Genomic DNA, 17,597 nt, shown 5'->3' with positions numbered 1-17,597 from the left:
TGCCCTCAAAGTTGTCTTCAATTTAGTAATCACACATTGCAGATTTCATAAAACAATCTAAGTTTCAACTATTTTTGCTCCATTGTTTTCACAAATAAACTTGTAGGATAAAATGCCCCATTTTTGGTTTGGAAATGTAGTCAAAATAACCATTTTTTATACTACCAATAGTCAGTCCCAGATGATGGGAAGGGAGTGGGCCTCAGAGAGCATGTGTCCATGCCCTCCAAGCATCATTCCTCATTAAGCCACATTAGAATTTAATCCAAGAGCCTCCTGGTGAGCAAAACCATCATATCCCCATTTAACAGATGAAGGCACTAAAGTCTAAAAATGTTAGCTGACATTGATTGAACTTCCGCCACTCAAAAGTATATGTAATTATGAGTGAAACATGGTGAGAAATGCTATTACTTTGACAAATGGCACCAGAATTCTTTGGAGTGTTAAGGCTCCTTTCAAAGAGGGAGACCACCCTGCTGAAGGTTTGTTTGTGTTTCTTTTTTATTGTTTTGATCTTTTTAGAACGCTTTTTCCTTTTATGTTTAGTTGACACATAATAATTGTACATATTTGTGATACAGAGTGATATGTCAATACATGTATACAATGTGTAATGATCAAATGAGGATAATTAGCATATTCAGCATCTCAAACATTTATCATTTCTTTCTGTTGGGAACAATCAAAATCCTCTCCTCTAGCTTTTTGAGACTATACAGTAAAATAGTTAACGGCCAGGCATGGTGGCTCATGCTTGTAATCCCAGCATTTGGGGAGGCCAAGGCGGGCAGATCGCCTGAGGTCAGGAGTTTGAGGCCAGCCTGGCCAACATGGTGAAACCCCGTCTCTACTAAAAATACAAAAAAAAAAAAAAATTAGCTGGGCATGGTTGTGGGTGTCTGTTATCCCAGCTACTCAGGAGGCTGAGGCAGGAGAATAACTTGAACCTGGGAGGCAGAGGTTGCAGTGAGCTAAGATCGTGACATTGCACTCCAGCCTGGGTGGCAGAGTGAGACTCTGTCTCACACACACACAAAAATATAAAAATTAAAATAATTAATTAATTAATGTTAACCATATTCACCCTACAGCACTGCAGACCACCAGAACCCATTCCCCCTATCTAGCTGTGCTTTTGTATCTATTAGCAACATGCTCCCCATCCTTCCTTCTGCCACTACACTTCCCAGCCTCTAATATCCACAATTCTGCTGAAGGCTTTGAGAGACAAGAGCAAACCACCAATAAAAAATGAAATATGGTCCTTTGGAAAGGACCAACCACTCTTGGTGTGACTCAGGGCAGAGGGATTCACACAACTGACCACTTACTGTCCCTACATAATTAAGATTCTCCAAGCTGATGATAAGGCCTTGGGAAAATGCCCCTAGGCTCATGCGCTCTGGAGAGACGCCAAAGGTTTACTGATGTACAGGCCCAGTCTGCTGCTAAAAGAAACTTTGGGAGGCACAGAAGCCCCAGCTAAGCTTTCACACATCAGCTTTCCCCATCCTCCTCCCCTCAGTGCCCAACACAGCTCTCCCATTCTCTCACTCCCATTGTTTCCCAAACATCCCTCCCTTCATAAAAGCTGTCTGGCTGGGAGCTTAAAATATTGCTGGACAGTAAAACCTACCCATCAGGGCCAATCCAGTCATATCTGCTCAGTCGTGCAGCACAGTAGGGGCGGGGTAGAGAAGTGGGAGGTGGGCTTTTAGGCAGCAAAGGAAAGAGACGAAAGTTGCCATTTTGCTGCTGAGCGCCAAGAGAGAAAGAGCACATATTTCTCCGTGGGACACTCCTTGTATTGGCAAGTTTTCCTTGGGTGATATTAGTTTGTAACCTTCCCCCCAATTGTTCTTTCTCAGCCTAATCTAAGGGCCATATATAGGCTTCTCCAAAAGGAAAAAGGTTGCCAATAAGATTCAGTCTTGGGCTGGGATGGCTAGACTTACACTCCAACTCTGAAAACCCTCTTCAAGTTGACCTAAGAACTGGCAGAGGTTTGGAAGGGAGAGGAATGCTGGAATAATCAGCAGGATGGGGAAACAGAGATGTCCAAACTCAAACTACAATTTGACTTCTTAAGCTCTTTTCATGTCTACAGGAATCCACAGGGACCTAAACCAAGTATTTGATATTTATGAAAAAGTTTTGTGTGCTTTTCACTCAAATTCTACAATAGAAATAATAGTCATAATTACTGAATGCTGTTGGGGTGGCGGAGGCTTCGTGCTCAGCATTTTCCATGTTGGAGCATTTAATGGAGCACAGGAATGGATCTGGCTAAGGACCATAAAATTCCTCCTAGGAGCAGGTTCTGTTGTCTGTCTATGAGAACTGCTGGCTAGTGGCTGTTCTAGAAACTAGAAAAGAGGCACTTTCCACTCGGTTACCAACCAGACTGGCAAGTGGCCATTGAACGCTTTGGAGAACTTATTAATGGATGTACATGTGTTATTCTGCCTCTTCAAAACCGGAGGAGGGCTATGCTGTAATGGGCTTAGATCTGGAAGACCAGGGCTCACATCCTAGCTCTGCCCTCACTAGCTAAGCCCCCATCTTGGAGACTCATTTCACCTCCCAGCCTGTCTTTTTGTCTGGTAATGGGGATTGATAATGCCAAGTTCACTGGTTCTCAGACATCCATCTGGGGATCTGTCAGTTCTAGCTCAAGATGAAGGTTTCCACAACCTGTGACCAAAATGTGACAATGATAAAGTTAACAATGTAGTAAATGTTTCACCAAGTTAAGTGTGTTCAATTTAAAGGCTTGTCTTTTATTCTGAAGTTATGTCCTCTCTAGTTTTGTGGTGTTAAAATCCCCTTTTATGAAATGATGATGAAAATAGACTGTAGTTGTAGTTAGTAATTTAATAACTTTTTTTTTTTTTTTTTTGAGACAGAGTCTCGCTGTGTTGCCCAGGCTGGAGTGCAGTGGTGTGATCTCAGCTCACTGCAGCCTCCACCTCCCGGGCTCAAGCAATTCTCCTGCCTCAGCCTCCCAAGTAGCTGGGATTACAGGTGCCCCACCACCGTGCCCAGCTAATTTTTGTATTTTTAGTAGAGACAGGGTTTCACCCTGTTGGCCAGGCTGATCTTGAACTCCTGACCTCAAGTGATCCTCCCACCTCGGCCTCCCGTAGTGCTGGGATTACAGGCATGAGTCACCACGCCCAGCCAATAACTCTTATTTTTATGTCCTTGTTTGGCAAAATAAGGAGTTGGTATCCTTATGTTGGTCACACTAGTTTGTTATTATTATACTAGTCTGTGAAATCTAAGTCTGAGAACCACTGGCCTAGTTCACAGCTTGTTATGAGGACTGAAATAAGATACGTGAAAATGTATCACTTAGATCAAGGATACCCAAACATAAGGTGTTATTTTAATCATTACCTCTAGCCATCATTTTCTGGTGGGATGTTCCTGGCCATATATGGACACCCTGGGGTTGGAGGCTTGAACTCTATCCATTTATTTTCCATCTGTAATAGGTCTGTTCACTAAATTTTCACAAGCAAAATAAAACAGAGAATTATCTCTGAGAAAGAGAAGAGAAATATTCTTCCTTTGGTTCAGATTTCTCCCTGCTCCCACAGAACGCTTTGCTTCTCTGATCTGACTTCCTTTAAATTTTCACTGTTAGAAGTCAGGAAACCAATACATTTCCCTTCGCACCTCTAAAGTGTCTCTCCTTAACAGCACAGTAGGCCTGTTTCAACATCATGGGGTTGGAAAGATTGTGTCCTAAATTACAGTTTCTCTCCTTCAGTTATCACAAGAAACTGTAACTAGACATTTAAAAAAAAATACAATCTTAGCATGGCGGCTTAGAGTATAGAAAGACATGGGCTTGTTTGGCTTTGGTTTCAAAATTACTAATGAGTGGTCAGGAACGACTTCTTGTGTCATGAACATGTATCATGACACTCTTGTCAAGAATTGTTGGCCTTCCAGTTTATATATTTGATCTCATACAAAATAAGCAGTTTTGTGTCTCAGAGCAGCTGGTTGGGGATCAATTTACTATCCTTTTTGTTATTTACCATTTTTTACTAGTTCTTAATTTTTCTGCTGTTAGCTGTAGCAAGAGGACTGAAGTTCCTTGGTCTCTAGTATTCATATTACAGGAATTTGGGGATTGAGAATTTCAGATTTCAGAAGGATTACTATTAGAACCATGCACTGCTGTCTATGGAGCTCCCACTCTGTGAAGGGCTTTGTTCTGTGTTGTGATGGTTCATAAAAGATGAGGCCAAAATGGTTCCTGCCCTCCAAAACCTTTTGATACTAAGGGGGGGGAAAAAAGATTGGTTAACATACAGGACTGAGAGCATGTGCTCATCACACACATTCATGTGGGTATGTGAGTGAAATACACTGTCAAAAATGAACTGATATATCAATGAGGGTAAGTATTAGCAAGATAGTTAAGATTAAGTAAGATATTAGTAAGATAGTAAGATATTAGCCAAATCTTATAGAAGTACAGTTATTCAAATTGCTGTTTTAACATAAATTTTAGAATGAACTATTTGATAAGAAATGAACTTTTTCCTGGCTCTGCCACCGGTGAGCTTTATGCTTGGGCTGCTTACCTGATTGTGATGTTTCCCACCTATTTTCCAAAAGGCAATGGGAATGGCTACCACTCTTACCAGGGCAAGTACTAGACTTAACTATAGTCTGAAGAGTTAAAAATAGATACATGTGGCTGGGATTGAGTTGCTGGTTCTGATTCCGAGCTGCTGGTTCCTTCCCCCTCTCCATTACCCATTTCTACAAGGAACTCTTCCCAATGCCAGACCCATGACTGGGGATGCCACAGCTGCTGTCACTTTTTCAGGAGAAGAGAAGCTGCTGCAGGATGCCCTGCCTGACTGGGAGCTTATGAGGCCTCAAGAGGAGGAGCACTCTCTGCTCTCCCACAAGAAGCGAACAGCTATTGTGCCTGCCCTGACAGCACAGGCTGGACATTGCAGATGCCTGCAATTAGTATCCTGCCACCAGGTTCTGTCTGGCCAGACCCCAAATCACAGGTTGGAAATAGGCTTTTGTGTTTAACAAATATCACTGTGATTAAAAAACAATAGGCATATCCCTTTAGCCCCATAGGTTCCTAGGCCTATAGCATGGGGCATGGCTAGAAGAAGCCCAGAGCAAGATCCTCTAACATGGGCTCTTGCCCTGGTCTGAGGGCAGTGATGAGTAAACTTTACAACTCTAGAGATGTTCAAGCTGCAGGAACAACTGTTCTCCATTGAGGTGGAAGTTTTGCTCATCATTCTTTATAGGTTACACGTTTGCACTGGATGAATGACCCAGTTGCAGGCAGCCCCTTGTCAGCTCAATGCCATTTCCATTAGCCATTGCTGTGCTACAGGCATTACATACTATCATGTTTAACGATATTTTTTCTATAGACCAAATTTTTGACTCTATTAAAACAGCCATATATTACAGACCCTGAAACATTTTCATTCCGTAGGACACTAAAAGTGTCCTAGAAGACCTTCCTCATCCTGTGACAAGATTCCTTCCCAAAGCATTCTCTCTGTTCTTTGGATTTAAAAGAGTAATAATAAAAATATATGGCCCTCAATGTGTAAAGCTATTAATAAGGGTTTCCAGATTTCAACCTAGAGAAGAGGAAACATAAATTAAGAGCACAGAAGTCAAAGAATTGTGTAGCTTTAATTGCAGGCAGTTTATCTCAATGGTGTAGTGGGAAGAACCCAGCCTTTGTGATCAAGCAAACAGAACTGCTGCTATTTAGCTGTCTAATCTTGGACAATATATTTAGCCTCTCTGAGCCTCAGATTTCTTTTTTCTTTTTTTTTTCTTTTTTTTCTTTTTCCTTTGAGACAGGGTCTTTCTCTGTTGCCCAGGATGGAGTATAGTGGCACATATCAGGGTTCACTGCAACCTCAACCTCCCAGGCTCAAGCAATCCTCCTGGCTCAGCCTTCCAAGTAGCTGGGAACACAGGCATGCACCACCAAGCCCAGCTAGTTTTTAAAGTTTTTTGTAGAGATGGGGTCTCACTGTGTTGCCCAGGCTAGTCTCTGTCTCCTGGGCTCAAGTGATTCTCTTGCCCTGGCCTCCCAAAGTTCTAGGATTACAGGCTTGAGCCGCTGTGCCTGGCCTTCAGTTTTCTTATTTGTTGGAATCAACTTAGTTAACAAATACTTATCAAGTTCTCACTGTGTGCTGGGCTGTATGTCAGGCATTGAGTATATAGCTGTAAATAAGACAGGCATGGCTCCTACCGTCATGGAAATTACAGTCTAGCAGGATCAAGTTAAATGAAATAATATAATGTCAAAGTTCTTTCCCAAAGTTGGTATTCAATAAATGCTAATCCCCTTCCACTTCCCTTCAAATATACGATCATTATATATTCTGACACTCAAACATAAGATGGCCACAGACAATTTCATACATACAAGAATTGTGTTGGGAGCCCAGACACCCATAGTATAAGGGGACTCTTCAGCATTATGTCTCACGAAACTTAGATCAGTGTGTGGTCTTGATTTAAATCCATGTAACCAAGGGTTTCTATTTATGGTCAACAGTGAATCCTTATTTTTGGTGGACTTTAAGGAATTATACAAATATTGCCTCATTGATGCTTTCAGACCATTTGTGAAGTGAATGAGAATAGGTATTATTATTATTAAACCCATTTTACAGACGAGGAAGCGGATGGAAGCACGTTCTTTGGGGCCTTCTTTGTTCTCTAGTCCTAGTCTGCACAAAGGAAGCACTGGATAGATGCTGTGTGCACATTGACCGTTCTGGCAACTTGGAAAGGAGAGGTACCCCGCGTTAGCAAAAACAGATATTGACTCAGGGTTGCATTGCGGCCGCTCAGCTCTTGCCTTCTCCCTCATTTCTTCAGGTGGGTGAGAAATGGGCGACTGGAGTTTCCTGGGGAACATCTTGGAGGAGGTGAATGAGCACTCCACCGTCATCGGCAGAGTCTGGCTCACCGTGCTTTTCATCTTCCGGATCCTCATCCTTGGCACGGCCGCAGAGTTCGTGTGGGGGGATGAGCAATCCGACTTCGTGTGCAACACCCAGCAGCCTGGCTGCGAGAACGTCTGCTACGACGAGGCCTTTCCCATCTCCCACATTCGCCTCTGGGTGCTGCAGATCATCTTCGTCTCCACCCCGTCCCTGATGTACGTGGGGCACGCGGTGCACTACGTCCGCATGGAGGAGAAGCGCAAAAGCCGCGAGGCGGAGGAGCTGGGCCAGCAGGCGGGGACTAACGGCGGCCCGGACCAGGGCAGCGTCAAGAAGAGCAGCGGCAGCAAAGGCACTAAGAAGTTCCGGCTGGAGGGGATCCTGCTGAGGACCTACATCTGCCACATCATCTTCAAGACCCTCTTTGAAGTGGGCTTCATCGTGGGCCACTACTTCCTGTACGGGTTCCGGATCCTGCCTCTGTACCGCTGCAGCCGGTGGCCCTGCCCCAATGTGGTGGACTGCTTCGTGTCCCGGCCCACGGAGAAAACCATCTTCATCCTGTTCATGTTGTCTGTGGCCTCTGTGTCCCTATTCCTCAACGTGATGGAGTTGGGCCACCTGGGCCTGAAGGGGATCCGGTCTGCCTTGAAGAGGCCTGTAGAGCAGCCCCTGGGGGAGATTCCTGAGAAATCCCTCCACTCCATTGCTGTCTCCTCCATCCAGAAAGCCAAGGGCTATCAGCTCCTAGAAGAAGAGAAAATCGTTTCCCACTATTTCCCCTTGACCGAGGTTGGGATGGTGGAGACCAGCCCACTGCCTGCCAAGCCTTTCAATCAGTTGGAGGAGAAGATCAGCACAGGACCCCTGGGAGACTTGTCCCGGGGCTACCAAGAGACACTGCCTTCCTACGCTCAGGTGGGGGCACAAGAAGTGGAGGGTGAGGGGCCGCCTGCAGAGGAGGGAGCCGAACCCGAGGTGGGAGAGAAGAAGGAGGAAGCAGAGAGGCTGACCACGGAGGAGCAGGAGAAGGTGGCCGTGCCAGAGGGGGAGAAAGTAGAGACCCCCGGAGTGGATAAGGAGGGTGAAAAAGAAGAGCTGCAGTCGGAGAAGGTGTCAAAGCAAGGGCTGCCAGCTGAGAAGACACCTTCACTCTGTCCAGAGCTGACAACAGATGATGCCAGACCCCTGAGCAGGCTAAGCAAAGCCAGCAGCCGAGCCAGGTCAGACGATCTAACCGTATGAAGTGACGCCAAAGAAAAAAAAACAACGCCCAAGCTTACACAGGGCAAGATGAAAGGAAAAGGTGCCAACATGATCTGAATCTTCTGTCTCCTGTCCTCCCACCAGCCTCTGGTTGGACAGGCACTGCAGCAGGGCAGTGCACTCCAGGCAACTCTAGGAAACAGTCTTTCCCACATCCAGCATAAGGGCTACCAAGATAAACCCATCAACCCACTAAAGTTCCCCAGTCTCATAGGACTACCCCGCTCCTCCAACCCCAGCAGCTATGGGTGACTCTTCTTTCATCCCCATTTCTCCATAGAAACCCTTAAATCGGAATTGGGGTTGCCTCATAGCCTTTTACCCATCTTGTCTCAAGCTCACTAAGCCAGAATCTATCATCCCAGCATTTCTGAAGCAGATACCATGTGACCATATTTCAGGGATCCAGACTCAAAAGCCTACAGAATACAGAGAGGTGACATAAGTTGCAAGACAGGCCTGTTCTAATGCAAGGGAGAGAATGGGGCTGTGAAAGTTGGAAAGCAGGGGCAGCTGCTGCTCACTTCCAGACAATGAGTACCATGAAGTGTTACCTGGTCTTTCTGATTTTTCAAGGGAAGCCAGAAATCCAACCTTTTTTTTAGACAGGCTCTCTCTTGCCCAGGCTGGGGTGCAGTGGCACAATCTCAGCTCACTGCAGCCTCAACCTCCCAGGCTCAAGTGATCCTCTCACCTTAGCCTCCCAAGTAGCTGGGACTATAGGCGCACACCACCACACCTGGCTAATTTTTGTATTTTTTGTAGAGATGGGGTTTCACCATGTTGCCTAGGCTGATCTCAAACTCCTGGGTTCAAGTGATCCACCCACCTCAGCCTCCTATAACGCTGGGATTACAGGTGTATGCCACCATGCCTGGCCCATGAAATCTAAATTTTAATTGAAATTTTCAAAATTGTTAATGTTGGCAACTAAATTTTAAATACAACATGTGGACCAAATGAAATATGTGCAAGCCACATTTAACCTGTGAGGCACCAATTTGCAATATCAGCTTATGCTAATTAGCCCAGCTTTCCTATGGAATTGGTCTTATTATTTATGGTCTCAACTTGTTTCTGTGGCTCCTAAACCTTATTTCACTACTTTGGAGTGTTTTGTTTAAATCATCAGTCCAGGAGATATCTAAAGTTCTCACTGACCGTTCTTTTGGCTCATTGTAGCCCCTGGGTTCTGAAGCAATGATATGCTTTGTATTGGTGGGAATTCTGCCCTGGGTACCATCAGAGAAAGAGAGCAAGTTGCCAAAACTCTCTCTGTGAAATCAAAAGGCTTTGAGGCCTGGTTGTAGTTTGTTTTTCCTGAAGCAAAGAAGATCCTTTCTTTATTCCCCTCTTGCAGCATCAGTGCTCAGCCTAAAATCTATACCTTTTTTCACTAGTGACTAGAAGCAAGCCCAGTTTCGAGCTGGAGGACATCTGCTCACAGGCATGTCCTGGGAAGAGGCAGCTCTCAGACATGATCAAAGGGCCATCAGGGTGGCACCGGAGGGAGCCTCTCACAAAGTGGGTGCTCACACAGCCAGGATCCCAAAGTGGAGTCTCAGGCCAAGCTTCATCCCTGAAAAGGACACAGAGGCTAAAGGGAACAAGAAGAATCTTGAAGGGCTCCTGTCCTCATATTCCCACAACTCACCCTCCTCAAACACAGAGTCTATTCAGGGGAAATCCTCATGTACACGTACATATTTCATACCAGGAGCAATTTTACCCTCAGCCAATTGATTTCCAGAGCAAGGAGAGAAAACTAAGATGGTTCACCTAAAGCAACACTATGCTTCATGGACTGCAGTGCCAAAGATAGGGTAGGAGGTATAGAAACCAAGTTGACATAGCAGGGACCTGGACAGGAGACCAGCAAGGGGCCCAAAAGGGATACTTAGAAAAACTGCGTTTGTTGTATCTTCCCAACCCCGATCAGCATCATCTCAAAGTATATCAATCCCCTTTGCTGCCCTCTGGTTACCACCTTCCTTTTAAGATATTCATTCAAGATACACCTTTCCAAAGCAGGCCTTTTCCAAAACTATTCCTCCCCCTTGACAAAATTTCCATTCCTTGGTGACCCATTCTAAAGCAAAGTAGTCTAAAAATTAAATTCATTCTAAGGTTTGATTGTTCGGTAACTACTCCTGGGGAAAAAACTGCATTTAAAAGAGAAAGACTAAAATATATTTTTACCTAGGTAACCCAAAGTGACAAACCTTCAGTGGAGGGATGTTGAATAGAAGAGGTATGTTTATCTTGGAGGCACGTGATTTTCTGGCTACTGCTTAATCTTACCCCTAGCAAGCAACATTATTCTACACAGACTTTCTCCTATATGGTGAGAGAATTAACACAATCCGAGGCCTGAGAACCAGAGAGTGCATCCTTGACCCTAATGGCTGCACTATTGCTCCCATAGTTTTGTTCCTGAAGATGCATTTTAGGAAGAGCCTTATGAATAGTTTGATCATTACCAGAATAAAGTGTCTATCTCAACTAGAGCCTAATACAAAAAAGAAAAAGAAAAACGATATCCTGTTCTAAATAAAACTGCTGTTTGGTACCAGTTGTAGAAATGAGGGCTACTGGTCTCCTTATCTCAGGTGGGACATAAGTGTGTGATAGAGCGTCTTTCCTCAGATGAGGCAGCATCCTGCTTCAATGAACGTATCCACACTGTCCCCACATTTTCCCTCTTAGTCTTCTCAATAAAAGGAGAAGCCTATTCAGGAAGAAACAGACACAGGCATCAAGAGGCTGCATTTTTTTTCTATTTCTGCCATTTAGTAGCTGTATCATTATTGTGCCTTGAGCTCTCTTTACTTCAGTTTTCTGTCTACAAACTAAAGCTGGCATTTGCCACCTACCTACATCCAGGGGTGTCCTAAAGATTGAGTTGGCTGCCAAGCATGAGGCCTGCTGAGTGGTACCATTCCCTGAGAGATTCCTCCAACAGCAGTAAGACTGGGAAGAAGGGCAGGTGGATGGTTTCCATCTGTCCCTCCAACCTGCCTCGTAGTTACCTGGTGAGTTTTTCAATGTGAAATAGACACTCCAGAGATCACTTTTCTCAGAAGAGATTCAAAACAGAATCTTAACCCCATATGTTTAGTAGGAACCTGAGGCTCATTGACCTTAATAAATGACTGGAGACAGATTGCCAATTACTTTCATCCTCTGAGAAAGAGGTCCCATCTTAAGCGGCCACACAAACACAGCCAGTTTCCATTTAGAAGCAGCTGCATGTCTGTGGTGGTCTTTACTCTAGGCAGCTACACCACTCAGCATCTGTTTTGAGGCAAATAATTATGACTGAGTCAGGATTATAATCCCCCTGGGCTTCATTATGTCCAGATTTCATTTCTACTCCTAGTCGGTCCCTTGTTAGATAAAAACCCTAGGGCACATGAACCTACCAATAAAAAGATGCATTAGACAGCGGGACATCAGTAGTACAGCTCCCTCCAGAGGAAAAGGACTAATCACTTGATAGCAGTTCTAACACCACCATCAGGGGATATCTGTGACCAAGGATAGATGTACTCAAAGTTCAGTGAGAAAGTTTTGAGCCTGGCTGTGTAAACCCTGGCCTAGTGTTTTGGGCATTATTTAAAAAAAAAAAAAAAAGAAAGAAAAGAAAGAAAAAAGCCTGTCTGCTTTTCACCATGTCTTTGTCCCCTGCCACACAGGGAAGCATCAAGTACAGCACTGGACAGATATTCCTGAAGGTCTTTGTGACCTGGGGACCCACAAAGAACACTGACATTCAAGTCAGGGGTGTTGATTGCCCCTCCTGACTCTGGGTATTCCAAGATGCCACTTACCTGCTCTATGAGACAATTTTCTCTATGTTAGTTGAGGATGATAAGTTCTGCCCCTCCTTCACAAGATGTTATAGGTCTTTTTTAAAGCTCACTAATTTGGAAATAAATGGAAAAGAAAGAAGCCATCATCAAATTTTGTAAGACCATATTGTAAAATGTATACTGAAGCAGTGACAGTCATCACTTTCAAATACTGCATAGATTGTTAACTAAGATACTGATAAAAAGTGAGCCAATAACTAAAGTAAGGGAAATACATTTGGAGGGGCAGCAGGTAGTCTTGAATTCCTAAGAATTATGGTACAAAAAAAAGAATGTCTTTAATCACGCAAGAATTGGTTGCCGAAAGAGGTGCTAAAGGTACTCGGCTTAGTAGAGTTCACATATGGAGAAGCGTCAACCCCTGAGATAATCTCTGACTCATGGCAGAAGGGGCTCCATGGATACGGAAAGAGCTGCATGCAGGAACTCTTCAGTCCAGGCCATGTGGAAGGCCTAGGACAAGACTGGTACAAACCACTGCTCCTCTCCAGTTCCCGAGAAGGGTCATTAGGCATGCTCTAAGTAAGAATGAGAACACCACCCCAACTGCATGTCCCATTCCATTCCCCCAGCCTCCTCTTCTCTCCTTTCCCTGACCATTATTTACCCTCTATGCATACTGTGTGCAAATGATTGCCCAACCCAGCTTAGCAAAGTTTAGATGAGAAAGGTTTGCCTGGTTGGAAGAAAAACTCTTCTGAGTGTAAATACAATCTGTAAAACTAGTAAGTGTGTACCTAGAAGTGATAGTGAAATAGGCAAGGAGACTTTCCCCTTTTGCAATTATTGTATTATAACTAAATATGTACTTGGGGAAGGGAGGAGAAAAAGGAAAAAAAATTCTCGGTTCAGCAGTTGGGTAAGAGGAAAGAAAAACTTTTATGAAAGACAGTTCACTCTCCACTGCCCTAGACATTGCAGCTCCCAGAGCCAGGAAAAAGTGGTATTCAGCTCTAGGAACCGAATACCACATAAAAAAGTAGCCACCAACTTGCAGTGGGACATCCCATAGCCTCCAACGCCACTGCTTTCTGGAAGTTCTACAGAGCAGACAAAGAAGATTCTAAAAGAATTCATAAGGTTGTCTGAAGGGAAAAGTAGATGACCCCATGGCCTTTTTCTGCAATTTTTTCATCTATAAAACAAAGTGGTAAAGACTCAGTTTGTTATGAAGCACATTCATAACAAACTTCCCGGGGAAGTCTCTGGCAAAAGAGAGACACGTTATTGGGATGGTGGTCCTGTATTCTCCAACCTTCCACATCCTTGTGCCAGAGCTAATAGTCGTGTGTTAGACTGTTACAAAGCAAATAAAATTAACTTGACTTTTCACCATCTTTGTTTTTTCTTTTTACGTGTCAGCAGAACTAGACTGTGAAGAGACTGCCTCAGTTTCTAGTTATTTTTCCTTTGGAGTTGAGGGCCTAGAAAACAAGGCGAGTGGGGTAAAGGTGGTGAGGTTGGTATGTTAGTAAATGTTCAACCACCAGCTCTCTCCAGGGTAAAGAAGGCAGACTTTGTAGTGTTTGCCAATTTCCTTGGTTTAAATTATCCCACTGCCACCAATTTCAAGCTACCAACCTAATGTCACTGAATGCAGAGTTGGGAGGACGTGCAGTAGCATAACATGATAAGGGTTTCCACCATACGACGGATGTGTACCATTGAGTAGGTATAAATAACCTCAAGAACATAGACGATAGTAAAATAATTAGGAAGTGATCAGCTTTGAATATTTATTACCTTTGCGTTTCATATCTGTTTTTGTTTAAATGTATATAACTTAATTGTTAATAATGACTGTTCTTAACAAATGACTCACAGAATTCCTGAAAATTTAGCAAATGACTCTTGTCAGCCAGTACAAACCAGCTCCAACACACCACTGGGTGGGATGGAAGAGAATCTGATTCAGAAAGAGCATGAAAACTTTCTTGATCAATTGAGATTTGGTCCATTTTTTTCCCCTCTCTTTCACTACACAAATCTGAGGAAAAAATAAACGGTATATTTGTCTGGACTATGGAAAGGTGCGATAGAATGATATTTGTTCTCTTCCATGTCAATGAGAACTACAGAAAGAGTTAACTTTGTTCATTACAGGTAAAAATAAACTGATAACAAAATAAAATTAGCCAAAAGCTTCTGTCTGGGATTTATCATGTCACTTCTCTGCTCATATTCCTTCAACAGCTCTTCATTGCCTACCCAATAAATTCTAGATTTTTTTAACATGACTTTCGAAGCCCTTTATTACTGACTCCAACTCACCTAGAGACTACGTCTGTTTTTACCTGACCAGAATCTATTCTTCCTTCTTTTATAATCTCCATTTCACCTATGGGAAACATCCTTCCTCAATTAGATGTAGTCTTAGTGAACCCTTAGTCATGTTAACCCAGCATCCCCTGGTCAAGGGTCAGGTTTTTGGACCCAAATGGGCCAGTCACTCTCTCCCTGGAACGTGAATCTTGAATAAGAGTAACAAAGAAACTGAAAATTGGTTGGAATTCATTTATCTTGGCAGAAGCTCCAGAAGAAAAATTCACAATTAGTTTCTGCTTACCTAGATTTCCAGGAGATGTTTGGCTCCACATTTTTCAGATCATGGTTCTTCAGCCTTCCTTCAATTTGCTAAGCTACCTAAGCTACCTCTGAGTTCCTTTTTATTTTTTTAATTTAACATAGCCAAAATCATCTCCATTGCTTGCCAGCACAGCCCGACTAGTACACCACCTTTCTAGCCTCACCTCCCACATTTGTCTACACATAACTGTGCCCCAGCCTTACAGAACCATTGGCCAGTCCCCAATATGGACAGTCCTGGCAGACCACGATGAAAGTCATGTTGTTTCAGGACTCTGTGCTCTGTCCTGCCTTTTTCCTACTGTCAGCTTCTTCTCATCCTATGAGAGTCAGCTCAGTTGTCTTTCTCTTTATGAAATTTTACAAACTTCCCAAGAAAAGTCAGTTGCCCCCCGCTTTGTGGTCCCTCAGTACTTTTGTGCCCTTCTATCATAGCACTTACCAAATTGTTGTATTTACTTGCTTTTCTCCCATCTGACTGCAAGCAACTTTAGGACAGAGATTTTATCCTATATCACTGAATATTCAGTAGTTAGCACAGTGCCTGGAACGTTGTAATGTTTGCTGAATGAATGAATGATTAGTGAGACATCTCCCAGGGCAGGAAGAAGATAATCAGCCAAGCACTTCCCAGCAATAGAGCAAGTTGACACTACGCAGGCATGTATCTGAGGAAGAGGTTCCCTGAAGGTCCCAGGCGTTCCAGGCTTGAAAGCAAGCAAACTTTCTTTGTCATAAATAAAAATAAAGGAAGAGAAAGATATTTTCATATGAATTACTGGATGTTGTCACCTAGAGCAACCCCAGAAGCCACATATTAAAGATAGCATCCTTATGTTAAAGATGCTGTCACCCAGAGCAACCTTGGAAGCCATGTTATGAAGATGTCAGTTTTTGAACAGTTGTCGATCAGAGGGCTTCCCACCCTGCAAATTCCCATTAATTGGACTTTTAGACCTTACATGAGATGAAAAATAAACTTTTATTGTATTAATCCACTCAGATGTCAAGATTTATCTGTTATGGTACCTAGCATTATCTATTTACAGAAATTGGTACATTGAGGTTAGGTGTGATTATAACAAAAACCTAAAATATGTGGCTTAACAGTCAGTGATTGGTAAAAAACAAAAATCAAAGCCTACAAAGATGGAGACCCAGGTTTGTACTATGCAAATATTTAATAAAAATATTACCCGTGATGACTTGTGTATTTGTTGTATATTGCTGTGTAACAAATCACTCTAAAACTTAGTGGGTTAAAACAACAAGCATATCTTATCCCTCACAGTTTCTGTAGGTCAGGAATCCTAGAGCAGCTTGGGTGGGGTCTGTTGGAAGACTGCAGTCAAATATAGGTGGGACCTTCAGTTATCAGAGGTTTGACTAGGATGGTAGGATCCACTCATTCACACGGCTGCACAACTACCAAGTTAATGCTGGCAAGTTGGTTTCTCTCCACTTGGGCCCCTCCATGGGGCAGCTTGAGTGTCCTTATGACCCAGTAGCTGGTTTCCCCCAGAGAAAGTGATTCAAGAGACAAAGCAGAAACTTCAATGTCTTTTATGACCTAACCTTGGAAGTCGCATACCATCGATTCCACCGTATTCTGTTGGTCATTTTCTCTCAGACTGCCCCGACCACTGTGGAGAGAATAAACTAGAAAGAAGCAAGATTTAAGGCGAAGACATCAATTTTGGCTCTTTTTTCTGTTTCAATGATTTCATTGTACGTATAATATGCATTGTAATCTGCTCTAAATGCTTCTGTTCAATTGTCACCATAAAGGAAGCCCTCATCCGAGGATAATGTGTGGTCATGACCCCTTTGGCCAGGACAGTTTTTGTGTCCTCTTTTTTTCTTTTCCTCCAGCATCTGTTTTTCTCTGATACTCAGCTTTCCTGAAAACTGTTTAGTGTTTCTAATTCATCCAAGTTTTCCAGTTGTATTTTTCTTTCTCATCTGCTGCAGTTTTCATCTTTAAACTAGCTAGATCTGTAGATGGAAGAAAAAATGAGGTACCTCTAAAATTGAGTTAGATCAATGTAAGCAACAGAAAATGATGAGATTAGATAAACACAAGAGACCTGAGCCAGTGGAATATAACTTAACAATTAAAAAAACTCACTAATATCTATAGGGCAGATATTATGACGGGGATGATATTACAACAATTGTTCATCTCTCTAAGATCTCTCAGATCAGAAGGTCAACTTTCTTCAGTTTTTTTTTTCATAATTGTATCAGCCTATGGCACTAAATTCTAGGACAACTCTATATTTTTCTTGAATTATAGTTTACTTGTCTTCATTTAAATTTTTTTTTTTTTTTTTTTTTGAGACGGAGTCTCGCTCTGTCACCCAGGCTGGAGTGCAGTGGCTCAATCTCGGCTCGCTCACTGCAAGCTCTGCCTCCCGGGTTCACGCCATTCTCCTGCCTCAGCCTCCCGAGTAGCTGGGACTACAGGCGCCCGCCACCATGCCCGGCTGATTTTTTGTATTTTTTAGTAGAGACGGGGTTTCCCGTGTTAGCCAGGATGGTCTTGATTTCCTGACCTCGTGATCTGCCCGCCTTGGCCTCCCAAAGTGCTGGGATTACAGGCGTGAGCCACCGCGCCCGGCCAAATATTTTTTAGAAATTTACTTATCCAATAGTCAAACAGGATTCTTCTTTACATTTTTATTAATTCTGTTGACCTAATTTTACTGTGTCTAGTCAGGTCCTATATCTATTCTGGGATGGATGAGATTCTCAGTTTTATAGATAAGTAATAGACAGGGAAAATAACAACAACTAGACAGAGAATAACCTGGAGTCTGTGGAAGGTTTCAGAGACATGAGAAGAAAACAATAAACACCAAAAGTAAAAGAATGGCATAATTTCAAAAAATCTTTA

The 17,597-nt window shown here is 43.1% G+C and overlaps 1 protein-coding gene across 1 annotated transcript; it reads left to right on the top strand.

Moving 5' to 3' along the window:
- Positions 1-1,746: 1,746 nt before the first annotated feature.
- GJA8 (gap junction protein alpha 8) lies at positions 1,747-13,447 on the top strand. Its single transcript, XM_004026509.4, has 2 exons — positions 1,747-1,813; positions 6,910-13,447. The coding sequence occupies exon 2, from the start codon at positions 6,921-6,923 to the stop codon at positions 8,220-8,222; it is 1,302 nt and encodes a 433-aa protein (XP_004026558.2). The 5' UTR covers positions 1,747-1,813; positions 6,910-6,920; the 3' UTR covers positions 8,223-13,447.
- Positions 13,448-17,597: the final 4,150 nt, after the last annotated feature.

Source organism: Gorilla gorilla, chromosome 1, assembly GCF_029281585.2.
Source record: "Gorilla gorilla gorilla isolate KB3781 chromosome 1, NHGRI_mGorGor1-v2.1_pri, whole genome shotgun sequence".
NCBI classification, from domain to species: Eukaryota; Metazoa; Chordata; class Mammalia; order Primates; family Hominidae; genus Gorilla; species Gorilla gorilla.
The sequence above is the reverse complement of the archived record's forward strand: the minus strand, read 5'-3'. Positions and strand labels throughout refer to the sequence as shown.